At 45.9% G+C, this 14,120-nt stretch overlaps 1 protein-coding gene across 1 annotated transcript in view; it reads left to right on the forward strand.

Annotated features, from left to right (window-relative positions):
• trim66 (tripartite motif containing 66) overlaps positions 1-13,156 on the forward strand; it is a 19,437-nt gene extending 6,281 nt beyond the window's left edge. The window contains exons 4-17 of the mRNA XM_060072023.1: positions 5-112; positions 409-523; positions 800-946; positions 1,052-1,169; positions 1,609-2,612; positions 4,538-4,735; positions 5,021-5,177; positions 5,286-5,367; positions 5,457-5,661; positions 6,199-7,145; positions 7,272-7,383; positions 8,376-8,450; positions 8,564-8,716; positions 9,911-13,156. Of these exons, the coding sequence (XP_059928006.1) occupies positions 5-112; positions 409-523; positions 800-946; positions 1,052-1,169; positions 1,609-2,612; positions 4,538-4,735; positions 5,021-5,177; positions 5,286-5,367; positions 5,457-5,661; positions 6,199-7,145; positions 7,272-7,383; positions 8,376-8,450; positions 8,564-8,716; positions 9,911-10,150 (3,661 nt within the window). The 3' untranslated portion in view covers positions 10,151-13,156. The remainder of the gene's footprint in view (positions 1-4; positions 113-408; positions 524-799; positions 947-1,051; positions 1,170-1,608; positions 2,613-4,537; positions 4,736-5,020; positions 5,178-5,285; positions 5,368-5,456; positions 5,662-6,198; positions 7,146-7,271; positions 7,384-8,375; positions 8,451-8,563; positions 8,717-9,910) is intronic.
• The last annotated feature ends 964 nt before the right edge of the window (positions 13,157-14,120 follow it).

Genomic DNA, 14,120 nt, shown 5'->3' on the forward strand with positions numbered 1-14,120 from the left:
TGCACATCGGGAAGGCCCTTCAGGACCAGCAGTGGTTGTTTGAGAGCCTGGCGGTGCAGCTGGACGAGAGGAGGGCCAGAGTGGAGAACACTGCCAAGCAGGTAGAGGACAGGTCAGTCGAGATTCCCGGTACAAAACAAAACAAATCCTTTGGGAGGCACACTGACTAACTGTTTCAAGGTTAAGTCGTTTTTGTCACCGCTGGACTGGAAATTGGATAGATCGGACAAAGACGGTGACTATTCCCCAATTAATATCTTCCTTTCTATTGAGCTGCTCTGGCATTGTAGGAACAACAATGGCCGCAGATCGATACGAGATACCGAGTGCAGCTGTGGATCTCAAGCTTGTGTTGTGATTTCCGTGTTCGCAATCAGAAGGTGATTTTGTGTCTCCATTATTTTGCAGGCTCCACGGAGTAAAGATCATGCAGAGGAAGGCAGAGAACCAGATTAAAATGGCAAAAATGATTATGATGAACGAGCTGAACAAACGGGCCGGCCTATTAATAGAGCAACTTGAGGTAATTACTTTTGCCTCTCTTCCTCCTCTTCCGTGGTTCGATTGACCATGAGGAATCTACAGGCAAGGAATGGGTTGCCACCGCGCTGTAATCATTCCTGAAAGCTGAGAGCGAAGGCGAGCCAATACTGATCAGTCAAAGCTGCTTACTGTAGCATCCTAGCAACTACGTCCGGCGAAGTAAACGAACAACCATTGATTAGCCAGCAATCCATCCACACTTCCTGAGGTAAGTAATTAACTTTGATGGTGGACATGAATTTGTGCTCCTTTGCAGAAGATCTCCGAGGACTTCCAGCAGCGGTTGGATGATCAACTACAGGGCGCCATAGAGATATGCGGACAACTGGACCATGTGCATCAGTTTGTTACCTGGGCAACGACTCAGCACTGCAGGAGCCCAGTGCTATTCAGCAAGGAGTTGGTAGGCTGCGATTAACAGCTCTGTCTTTTAGTCTACATAAGTGCAGTTCATAAATGTGTTTAAATGAGATGTTAACAAGGAAGTGAATGCCCTTTTCCCTGTGAGATTTCACTTCAGATGCAGCAACTGCTTGAACCATCGCTCTACTTGGACTCATGGCTACCCGTGAAGATCAAGTTTAACTGGGACGCGAGCTACTGGACCAAGCAAGTAGCCTCTCTAGGTAACTAGCAGCTTGATAAACCAGGTAGCCTCTATAAGTAACTAGCAGGCGCAGCTTCATCAACCAGGTTGCCTCTAAAGCAGCTTGATCAAACAAGTAGCCTCTATAAGTAACTAGCAGCTTCATCAACCTAGTAGCCTATATAAGTATAGCAGCTTGATAAACCTAGTAGCCTCTATAAGTAACTAGCAGCTTGATAAACCTAGTAGCCTCTAAGTATAGCAGCTTGATCAACCTAGTAGCCTCTATAAGTATAGCAGCTTGATAAACCTAGTAGCCTCTATAAGTAACTAGCAGCTTGATAAACCTAGTAGCCTCTATAAGTTACTAGCAGCTTGATAAACCTAGTAGCCTCTATAAGTAACTAGCAGCTTGATAAACCTAGTAGTCCATGGCGGCATTCTAATACATCTATACGTATGACTGGTTGTTCCCACAGGTCAAATTTCTGTTGAGGGGGGGAACTGCCCCTTTCCCCAGGCCTTGTCCTGCCCCAGCCTACTGAGGCCTCAGCCCGTCCCGTGCCTGTCGCTGCCCTCGGCCTGCCAGAGAGGCCGAGAGCTGGGCTGCGGCGGCGGTGGCGGCGGCGGCTACCAGGCGTGCTGCCAGCCTCAGCTGTGCTGCCTGCACGCCGGACCCCCTCAGCCGGGCCTGTCCGCCAGCATGCACAAGAACCAGCTGGATGCGGCCTCCTACAGCTCCGGCTGCGGCGTCCCGCCCACCCTTACCCCCGCCGCCCTCCACCAAACCCAGTCCCTCCAGAGCTGCTGGGACCCCCAGATCAGCAACCCGGGAGCGCGGGCCGCCACGCTGCAGTGTATCCCGCCTCCGCTTCCCCCAACGCCACCGCCTCCTCCTTCCTCGTCGCCGTCGCCGCCCGCCCCGGGCGGGGACTCTGTTTATCTTAGCGGAGGTCAGGACAACAGCCTCACCTCCCATCCCCAACACGCTACGCCGCAGCCCCAGTGCAAAGGGCATCCCGTGGGACGTGTTCCTGAGAACCACAGCAAGCAGCCACGTGCAGAACTCCAGAGCAGGCCGGACCCGGGGGAGACCTTCCCCGCCAACAGGCCTCAGCAGCAGCAGCAGCAGCAGCAGCAGCAACAGAAGCAGCAACAGAAGCAGCAGCCGAAGGCCGCCGCCCTGGACGGGATGGCAGAAGACGCCTTGGAGGGGAGGCAGAGGGAGGAGCACGGCCATAGACACACAGTGGGGGTGGGAGTCAGAGGGGAAACGAGTAGCAGCAGGGGGCAGCGGGAGGAGAGGGTGGAGCAAGCCACCGGTGTCCAGGTGGAGCGTCAGTCCAAGGGGTTAACGACGGAGCGGCGGGAAGAGCAGCAACGGACCAGTCCCCCGCCACCAGCACCAGCACCACCACCACCAGCACCACCACCACCACCACCACCACCACCTCCGCTGCCTGGAGACTACAGAGATGCCAGGGTGAGGAATACATTCTCATACAAAACATATTTAGAAGAGCATGCACTTTTTGGTATTCAAATGCAGGATTCCTGCATGTCAGCAATATTTACTGGTGTGTGTGGGGGGCATGCATGTGTTGCGCTGATTACATTGAGCAATGATTGAGCAATTTCATATTTTGTGCCCCCATATTGGGCTCCTTCGAGTTTTTCTTTGAAAATTCATCAACCTACTTGATATGCGTTTAGAGGACATACATTTCTATAGGCGTTAGGCTACGAAATGTTGTGCGTGTGTAAACACTGCTAAACATACAAGGAAGGTTTAGCAGCTTGTGCAAGGGTGCACAAGCACTAAACAGATTGAAGTAGGTAACAGTTAAGGAAACACAAAGACTTATTGTAACATTTAGCCAGCACATGCACAATAATACATGTTGTCAGGTCTTTATCATTGTTATTGCAAATGATAAATGGAGGAAAGGCAGTACAGCCTTGAGTCACAAAGAAAGGAAGAAAAGGAAAAATCAACACGCTCACACCAAGTACTGAAAGACGGACGTTTTATTTTATGCTGAAATGATCAGTTGCCAAGGTTGACAGCTAGTGTAATAAAACAGATGGTGAAACAGCAAGCTGGAACATATTTCCTTTACAGCACAAAAAAAGCATCATCCAACACAAAGCCTCAGTTGTCACTTAAAATAGAAAACTGCGCAGAATGATGCAACTTCAAATCAAGGATGGCCTCATTTCTCATGAGCACACTTGATGTCAGAAGTTTGAACAACCACATAATCATCAAACACACACACACAAACACACACAAAAACATACACACACACACAAACACAAACACACAAACAGTTCCCATGTTTTCCAAGTCGCTGCGTCTGTAGTATGACAGAACCATTGAAGTGAAGCCGGTGCACATGTACTTAACCTGGCATTAATGAGGCACTCGGGGAATTGCAGAGGCTGCCAGTTAGATCTCAGTTCCGGTTCCCACTCTTCCACACACAAATCCCTGCTCCCTCCCTCGCCGTCACGTCAGCGGGAGCGGGATTAGAAGTTCCTCCTTTGTCCCCCCTCGTTTTGAACCGGTCCTGCACCAGCTGTCCCCAGGGAGCGGGGATCAGGTGAGGTGTGTTTATAGGTGCAGGGTGATTATGAACACGTGCGGTGCTGTCGGATCCGCCTCGTTATTCTCTGCGGAGGAAAACATACTGATACCTCGAGAGCTCGGCGAGGAGCTTACAGGGAGCTGCCGTCAGGCGGGTTGTCACACTCGCAGACAGAGAACCACGGATTAAGTTGGGGACACCGTTCAGACGTTCTGTTGCGTTGTCTATTTTTTGGTGTAAAAACGCACACACGAGCGAGGCAAAAGCGGCATGGAACAGTGAGACGAAAAGGAGGGTTAATGAATGCTTTGCAAGCCGGGCTAAATCTCGACCACCTTGATGTTTCATTTACATATGATAATTGAGGTTATAACAGGCCTTTCATTTAGCAGTGAACATAAATAATCTATGCGGTTGTGTTGATCCATCTTAACGTTTGAGGTGATTGGGCGGTTTAATCTTTTTAATGATGATTTTCCTGATTTACTTTCTGTGTGTGTGTGTTTGACACATTGGAAAGTGTGTTTTACCACACCCCCCCCATTCTTTTCTCTCCGTCTCTCCGACAAACCGTAATGGCTGCACATAATCACTGTTGTATCGCCGCTCAGTGGCTGTCGCGAAAGCCTCTTTAGTTTGTTTGCTTTATTGTGTGTTTGTGTGCATGCGTGTGTGTGCGTGTGTATGTGTGCCTGTCGGTGCGTGTGTGTGTGTGCCTGTCGGTGCGTGTGTGTGTGTGTGTGTGTGTGTGTGTGTGCCTGTGTGTGTGTGTGTGTGTGTGTGTGTGTGTGTGCGTGCCTGCGTCATCCCTCCCTGACAGAGACCCTCGTCCCTGGAGGCGTCGCTGACAGCCCACGGGAGCGGAGCCGAGGCCCCCAGCAGCAGGCGCTCCTCCGGCTCGGCGTGTGGGAGGAGGAGCAGCCGCTCCCAGAGCATCCCAGCAGAACCGCCCGCAGCCCCCGCACCCGGCCCCCCCGCCGCCGCCGCCGCCAGCCTGGGGGGCGGAGCTCCAGACCAGGTAGAGCTCACCGCCCGCCCACCGTCTGCCGGATCGATCCCCTTCTCCGAGAGGACGGAACCGGCCGGGAGACGCAACTGCAAACCACTTATACAATCTTAAGGCCGATTTCCGTTCAGTTCTAATTTTTTTTAAATACAGCTGCCTTTAATGTTGATTTGGTCGATGTATGTATATACGTTTCTTAATAATTCAATCCACTGTTAAATAGACTCACATGCCCGGTATGCTCGGAATGAGGGCTGTTGTCGTTAAAGTTGTCCCCGCGTTTCCTTTCATCCTCAGTACAGCCGCACGGATGAGAGGCGGCGGAGGTCGTCCGACGGGGTGATCCAGTGTGTTGCCGGGCAGAAAAAGCCAGCCCCAGTTGGCCGCACACGTTGCAGAGGACAGGGCTCCCTGCAACTTCCGTCCCCATTGTTGTATTATAAGACCGAGCCAGGTGCTGCACCGTTTCATTCATGTCGTCACATGTATCGCTCTGCTGCTGCTGCTGTCCACTATAGAGCAAACTCAAAGCTGTTGTTTAAAAGCACCTCTCTCCAATCAGATCACCCTTTTTCGAAAGACGAAACGGAGTACAAAGTGGAAGAGAAATGCTACAAAGGGAGGAACGTACAGAAAACCAACAGGTAACTATGCTCAGAACAGCAGCAGACTTGAACCGGAAGTCATGCGGGAAAAAGAACCGTTTGATGACCTTGTGTGTGTTTTGTTGAAGCGAAAGGGACTTCGTGGGGGCGGCTGACAGTCCGAAGGTCCCGGTGGTGTGTCTGGAACGGCTCAAAGTGCTGGTGTCTCGCCTGCCCCCGCACGGACGGCGCCAGAGCGACCCGCTCCCGGCCGGGGCCGGGGCAGGGGCCGGGGCCGGGGCCGGAGCCGGGGCCTGCTCCCAGAGGCCAGCCCGGGCTGATGGCCGCGGCCAGGTGGGTGACGTCGGTTCTCTGGGCCGCAGTCTGAAGGTGCAGGTTTTGGTGTACGAGGGCAAGGCAGGTGTATTGATTTAGCAACCCATCAGACAACACGTTGGTTTATCTAGCACCTTTCAGACACTGGTTTATTGATAAAGCGTCCTTTGAACACATTTATAGTGCTTTTACAAAGGCATGAATCACACTACAATCACACAAAACATGAGAAGGACAATCATTCAAATAAAATAAAGGACAATACGGTAACAAGAATTGGGATCCGTACCAAAGGTCATAGGATTCATGATTCAACCATGATTAATGAATACGATTATAGGTATTAATAAAATATATACACACACTACAAGCATAGGAATAATTTTATTGTGTTTCATGGCACGTGTGACATACAAAGAAAACGTTTTAGTGTAGCACATTTTGAGTACTTGAAAGGTTTAATGCAAGTAAATCAGCATTGTCCCATGCTTTGTACCTTTTAGATCCTTTCCCATAACTTGATTGTTGCCCTTTTCTTCCATTTTGAATGCGTAGGACAACCCCGGTGGCTCTGCTTTCAGGAGGGCCACCCTGTTGTTCAACACGCCCCCGTACACAGCGTCCCACAGCCCGGGTCGACCCACCGCCCCCGGGGACCCCTACGACCCCCAGGGGACCCCTGAGCCCAAGCACCTTGTGCCTTCTCCGGACCCGGACTCGGACTCAGAGCCAGAACTCCTCTCGGAACCGGAACCGGATCCGGGCTACGACCCGCAGCTCGACTCGGACTTGTCCCAGGAATACGAGCCGCACCTCGGGTCTTCATCGTCGTCGTCGTCGTCGGAGGAGGCGGCGGACCCCGAGGCCGTGGCTCTGGCGGAATCAGCGGGCACCGGAGAGCGGGACCCCGGGGGTGAGTGGGATGCCGCAGAGGCGTCTGATCCCCTCAGGGCGGACTACCAACCCCCGGGTCAACGGGACTACGACCACGGGGGTCCGGGAGACGCGGTAGACCTGGACGCCGCTGACGACGCAGACTCTGAGGCCGATGCCGAGGCAAAGTCCGGCGGACAGCACCAACGCCACCAACACCCCCACCCCGACTCGGAACACCGTTTCCATGCCGACGACAGTGACTCCGACGTCACGTCCAACCACCCCAGGGACTCCCAGTTCTCTGGCGACTCAGAGTTGGATCTGTCAGAACCCGACGTGAACAACAACGACGACGACGACGACGACGACGACGACGACGATGATGGGGGGGACGATGAGCCCCAGGCCCTGCGCTCTGACCTGGACGAGGGCCCCCCCGTGGGCCACAGGGGCCTGCTGATCGCCAACCCGGGACCCGGGGGGGAGACGGGGCGACACGGAGAGGAGATGGAGAGCGAGGACTTCTGCGCCGTGTGTCTGATCGGAGGGGACCTGCTGTGCTGCGATCGCTGTCCCAAAGTCTTCCACCTGGCCTGCCACATCCCTCCGCTTCTGAGCTTTCCCACGTGAGTTTCCCCCTCATAGACCACACGTGACCAAGGGCTCACATCAACGCCAAACTCTTATTCTCTGACGCCTACGGACAGGCGACACCATGGGGTTGACTTGTTTCTTTATGAACTTGCCTCTAGGGGTGACTGGATATGCACCTTGTGTAGGGATGTCATGCAGCCAGAGGTGGAGTACGACTGTGAGATGGAAAGGACAGCAGCAGTCCTGGGACTGTCTTCCTGTGACCAGCGAGTGAGTTGTTTTCTGAAGCAATCAAAGCTTTTGAAATAATTAGAATGAGCAGAATCCAGTATTAATTAATGTATAAATACATATATTTTTGCCTTGATTTCTTATCAGACATTGAGCACCACACTTCTGTCTATCCATCTATATTGAAGTGAGGTGCTAAATGTCTGATAAGCAATCAAGAAAAAATGAATTATACATTTCAGTTTTTTTAACCACCCAACGAATATGCGACCTCCAACCACCGCCTTCTTAGCCAAGGCCAGATATTCCTTGCGAAACGCAACAGGGAATATCAGCATGTCCTCAGGAGGCTAGGTGTACACTCTTTCGAGAGATAGGGTCTCGTCTAGACAGAATCTTTTACTGAAGCGCTGTACGTAATTTGTCACTGGCTGTCAAGGCACTGACACAAAGGGTGCGTCTTATGCTAATGGTTTGAGAATCGCGGTGCCTTCTTTTTTTGAGCGATTCCTAGCCTTTGCAATGCCGTTATTTGACAAGATTTGTGGCATTATTCAAAGCTATGTAGACCATGGTTGTGTTACAAGCCTGAAACCTATATGTGCCTAACCTACATATAGAGCGGGGTTTCTCATAAACTGCCCCTACAGGCTGAGGCCGTTCTCAGCATGGTGTGCCCTTCATGTAAAAAGATTATTTTTTTGTAATCTTGATACAATCTAGGTTGAAAATGGGTTGTATAATCTATATTTTACTTGGTAGACAGGGCTTATAAGGGGTATTTTTATTTTGAAACGGAAGATATTATGTTGATCGAATAATCGTTCAGTTTTACTACACTAGTGTGTGTGTGTGTGTGTGTGTGTGTGTGTGTGTGTGTGTGTGTGTGTGTGTGTGTGTGTGTGTGTGTGTGTGTGTGTGTGTGTGTGTGTGTGTGTGTGTGTGTGTGTGTGTGTGTGTGTGTGTGTGTGTGTGCGCGCTGTTATTTGGTGGTTCATTTAATAACCTTGTATTCTGTTTGCTCTCAAAAGAAATGTCAGCGCCTGACTCTTCTGCTCTTCAGTAACGTCCTAAGCGCTCCCTTCCACGAGCCTGTCAGTCCACTCGTAAGTGGCCATCATTTGCCTTACGTTCTGGTGAAAGCCAACTCTAATGTACTCTCACAGACTGTGTTGGGGCCATCCTTTTAAGAGATTATTGCTGTTTTTTTTACATGCAGGCTCGACATTATTATCAGATCATCAAAAGGCCCATGGACCTGTCTCAGATCAGGGCACGACTCAGCAAGGGCAACACTCGCCGCTACGCCTCTCCAGAGGAGTATGTCGCTGATGTCTATCTCATGTTCCGAAACTGTGCCAAGTTCAATTACGTGAGTACCTAAACAGTGTCTTGTGACAATTGATTCAGCCAACATTACTGTGTGTGTGTGTGTGTGTGTGTGTGTGTGTGTGTGTGTGTGTGTGTGTGTGTGTGTGTGTGTGTGTGTGTGTGTGTGTGTGTGTGTGTGTGTGTGTGTGTGTGTGTGTGTGTGTGTGTGTGTGTGACGCAACATGCATAATTATACCATGGCCGTTGTTCAATGCACAAACGTGTCTATTGTTGTGGTCTTGTGTCCTCTCTCAACATCATATTCATCAGTAAAAGTGCTATTCTAAACTCAAGTTTGTCTTCAGCAAACACTTTGAAAATGCCTCATGCGTTGTCACGCCCACAATACCAAGGATACATCGGTTGAGCGAACTTTTCAATAACAAGGGTTGCAATGAGAACAGCCTTAGGTCGTCCGGGATCAACATGAAACTTCTAAATAATGTTTTTGTCAAAGTTATCTGGTAACCTATAAGGCGTGAAGGTGGCAGCTTATGTGTTGATTCTGTGTGGAAGAAAAATGTCCTCCGTCTTTCAGGAAACTGCTTGAATTGCTTTTTGAGACTATTTTATAGTATAATTAGGTTATTTACTGTCCCTTTAGCCTATCTTTTATATGGAATTGAATAGTTCAAATCATTAGTATAATATAACTTAATATATCTAATTGTGTTGGCTTATATCTTTCATCAATGAATTTGAATGCCATACAGTTGAGGGCTGGATCGTGTCCAACTCAACTGTTTGGAGTGAGGGATTTCGCTGTACCATTAAGCACAAGAGTGTCTTAACGGTACAGCTATGCGTTCGATCTGCAAGGACGTTCTTCCAAGAATGCAAATACATCCTTGGTATTGACCAACACCCTTTGTGTAACATATTGTGCCAATATGTTTGACATCCCATCCGCAATTCAAATGGATTATCGCTATTCATTGGGACCCATGTATCCACTGCAACCGCCTACTAAGTCTATTAAATAAGAAGATTGACTGAAAATATGCCTATAACTTAATATCAACAACTGAGCTTTTGTGAAGAGGCAACTAGAAGTGTTGTCTCTTCAGCTTCAGCTTTTGAACTGCCCAGACTCTTGGTCCATCAGGTGTACCCCGTTCCCCTAACGAGGTCCCGACTGTAACACTATTCTGTGTGACACACTAAACTGTGTGTAACACTCTCTTCCTGAACGCAGCCCGACTCAGAGGTGGCGCAGGCAGGCCGGAGCCTGGAGTCCTTCTTCAACTCCAGGCTGAACGAAGCCTTCCCTCTCGGAGTCTTCCTCCCGGCCGGCCAGGACTCTGACAGTGATGACGAGTACGACGAAGCCTACAGGGCTGCGGAGAACGGGTTTCCCTGGCCAGAGAGGAGGGAACAGTCTCACAGGAAGAGGAAGAGGAGACACTCGCTGAACTCCAGAAAGCATCACTTGTAATAAAGAAGAGGGAAGAACCTATACCAAGTTTGTTATCACAGATTCTACAGGGACAGTTTTTTCGGCCAGACTTGAAGACTGTATTGGTATTCCTTTGCTTTTCAGTGATTTATTTCTGATATCGTGATAAAACATTAAACCTGCACTATGTACGTTTTGTAAGCGGACAAAAGTTGACCAGAATAAAACGAGCTAAAGAGAAGCATTCCTTGGATGGATTGAATCGTGGAGGGCTGCGTTTCATTCTTGGGAATCTTTCTAGTTCTGATATTTTTTAATGGGAGAAAATGGCTGCAGTATAAAAGTTAAATAGTGCAGGTTTAAAAATTGTCTAGTGTCGCATTGAAGTTTTCATCGGAAAATGTACACATACATATTGACATACAGAAGGCACTGAATGATAAATGTATGTAAAATGCTAGTTTGTTAAATATTTTTTCTAATTATGTATTTCACTTCTTACATACTGACTCAAAGATACTTCCAATTCATCTTGAGATCTTGAATATATAGACCCATAAATGTATTGATATTATGTACTACCTATAATCTGGTATGTTGGTTTTTTTACACTGCACATTTGCTATGTGTCTTTGTGAAGTGGATATCTAGTATTTATTGTAAGCTGAGCATTAATACTAAATCGAAACCCCAATTATTATGTGCAGCACTTTGACATTTTATGATTAATAATAACCTATCTTAATAATAGGCCTACCATACATATTTCTATATGTGGCTCTTTTAATATGTTCATTTAAGTCACAAACAATTGCAGGCAGTTGTTTTCAGTGCTTTGTTAGAAATGTTGGACCTGTTATGTTCTTTTTTCTTTTCAAGTAGAGCTGAAGTGACAGCTTTACTTTAGCGATTTAAAGCAAGACTTTAAATTGCTAAAGTCTCCTTAGCTATTTGATTAACATGGATTCTGAATGCTGGACCTTCACATGCAGCAATCCATCAAGTTCAGTTTACTCAAGAAAGAATTTAATTTACTCACCGTCTTTTTGTTTGATTGTATTTGAGGGAATTCCTTATTCTAGTATAGTTTGTATATGTTAAGCTGGTGCTTCAACAAAGTGTTCATCTACTGTTTAAATAACTCCCATTGAACCAGAGTAACAAAGCATTGTTTTTTACTGAGCTTGCTTAGAGCTTCCCTTTGTATGTCCTGTCATTTATTTGACTATATCATTTTTAACAGTTTAATTTCATAAGATCAGTTTTTCTAGATTGAGGGCTCTTTATTGCCTTGGCACTTTCTTATCAATGTAATGTTGACATTGCACCTTGTTTATCGATTCTGGTGGTATCCTCCCATTATACGAAGTAGGCATAATCCCTAATAAGTGTATAGTTGTGTTGAAACAATTTTTTTTGTGTCATCATACTAATTCTACATATTGATGTCAATAAAATGTGTTTCATAGACAAAACACAGCTATATTATCATATAGCTCATCCTGTTATAGACTAAGATTACTATGGTATTAATTGACTTTTCTGCAACTTTGTATGGGCATTTAAAAGTAATATTTGATTTGCAAACGCTGTGTAGGCCTATATTATGAAGGGGTTAAATATTTTCTATATATCTGGAGCACACATTTGATATAGATTTTACAAGAAAGACACCAAATAGTACCATCTCTACACCTTTACAGTCAAATAGAAAGCACTGACTAAATGTAGGCTACTTTCACAAGCTCTATATTTAAACATTATTTTGCATTGCATACCGTCTGTTCTGGCTGAGTCTAATGTGTCAAATTTTTTCATTTGAAAAAAAGATACACTTCACATGCCAACACTTGTGGTGGAACATATGCCAATAAGGTGAGAGTATAGAATAAGGCTATAAATGAGGTACTACCATGGATGTATGACTTCATATTACAGCCATATGTTACTCCTCAAATTAAAGAATCTTGGGCAGTTTTCTGTAGCTATTGCATGTTGTTTTTCACCACATACTTACAAATTGAAAATGTGTCCTTAACATCATTGATTCTAAAGTTTTTGTGCAAAACCATGCAATAAAATGCCCTTTAACATACAATAAAAGTTTTTAATCATTAAAAAGAACAATTTCAATACATTCCATACTTGAATCATGCTTAATAAAGGGATTTCTTTTTCACTGTGTTGAACTGTGTTACTTACACACGTTCAGGGTTGCAATAAAACTCTCAGTGGGAAGTGGAGAGAGCTGTGAGCTAACCCCCTGGAGACCGGGGTTCAAGTCCCGTTGATGTCCTCTGTTGGAACACTCTTATCTCTATTTCATGCGAATTATAGAGTCAAGTATAACCATTGTGTTGAATTTATTCCGTGTCTTGATGGTGCATTGATAAGTTCGGAGGTTAATACTCCGAACAGCTTAGGTTCGGGTCCCTGCAAAAAAAGTTTACAGGGGTATGACGGTTTTATTGGTCAACATGGAAAAAACATGAGGGGTAACTCTGTCGTTTTTTATCGGCCGTCATGAAATAAGCATAAGGGGTAACACTGTCGATATTCATCAAATAAAACATAGGGGTAACACTGTTGTTTTTCTTTGGTCATCATGAAAAAAACCACAAGGGGTAACACTGTTGTTTTTTATTGGTCTTCATGAAAAACAACATAAGGGGTAACACTGTTGTCTTTGTCAAATAAAATATAAGTCGTTTTTTTTTGGTCGTCATGAAAAAAAACTTAAGGGGTAACACTGTTGTTTTTAATTGGTTGTCATGAAAAAAAACATTGGGGGTAACACTGTTGTTTTTCTTTGATCGTCATGAAAAATACCACAAGGGGTAACACTGTTGTTTTTTATTGGTCGTCATGAAAAAAAACATAAGGGTAACACTGTCGTTTTTTATCGTTCGTCATGAAAAAAAACATAAGGGGTAACGCAGTCGTTTTTTATCGGTCGTCATGAAAAAAAACATAAGGGGTAACGCTGTCGTTTTTTATCGGTCGTCATGAAAAAAAACATAAGGGGTAACACTGTCGTTTATTATCGGTCGTCATGAAAAAAAACATAAGGGGTAACGCTGTCGTTTTTTATCGGTCGTCATGAAAAAAAACATAAGGGGTAACGCTGTTGTTTTTTATCGGTCGTCATGAAAAAAAACATAAGGGGTAACGCTGTTGTTTTTTATCGGTCGTCATGAAAAAAAACATAAGGGGTAACGCTGTCGTTTTTTATCGGTCGTCATGAAAAAAAACATAAGGGGTAACGCTGTCGTTTTTTATCGGTCGTCATGAAAAAAAACATAAGGGGTATCACTGTCTTTTTTTATCGGTCGTCATGAAAAAAACCATAAGGGGTAACGCTGTTGTTTTTTATCGGTCGTCATGAAAAAAACCATAAGGGGTAACGCTGTCGTTTTTCTCGGTCGTCATGAAAAAAAACATAAGGGGTAACACTGTCGTTTTTTATCGGTCGTCATGAAAAAAAACATAAGGGGTAACACTGTCGTTTTTTATCGGTCGTCATGAAAAAAAACATAAGGGGTAACACTGTTGTTTTTTATCGGTCGTCATGAAAAAAAACATAAGGGGTAACGCTGTCGTTTTTTATCGGTCGTCATGAAAAAAAACATAAGGGGTAACACTGTTGTTTTTTATCGGTCGTCATGAAAAAAAACATAAGGGGTATCACTGTCGTTTTTTATCGGTCGTCATGAAAAAAAACATAAGGGGTAACGCTGTCGTTTTTTATCGGTCGTCATGAAAAAAAAACATAAGGGGTAACACTGTTGTTTTTTATCGGTCGTCATGAAAAAAAACATAAGGGGTAACACTGTCTTTTTTTATCGGTCGTCATGAAAAAAAACATAAGGGGTAACACTGTTGTTTTTTATCGGTCGTCATGAAAAAAAACATAAGGGGTAACACTGTCGTTTTTTATCGGTCGTCATGAAAAAAAACATAAGGGGGAACACTGTTGTTTTTTATCGGTCGTCATGAAAAAAAACATAAG

The sequence above is a fragment of the Gadus macrocephalus genome, chromosome 14 (assembly GCF_031168955.1).
Source record: "Gadus macrocephalus chromosome 14, ASM3116895v1".
NCBI lineage: Eukaryota > Metazoa > Chordata > Actinopteri > Gadiformes > Gadidae > Gadus > Gadus macrocephalus.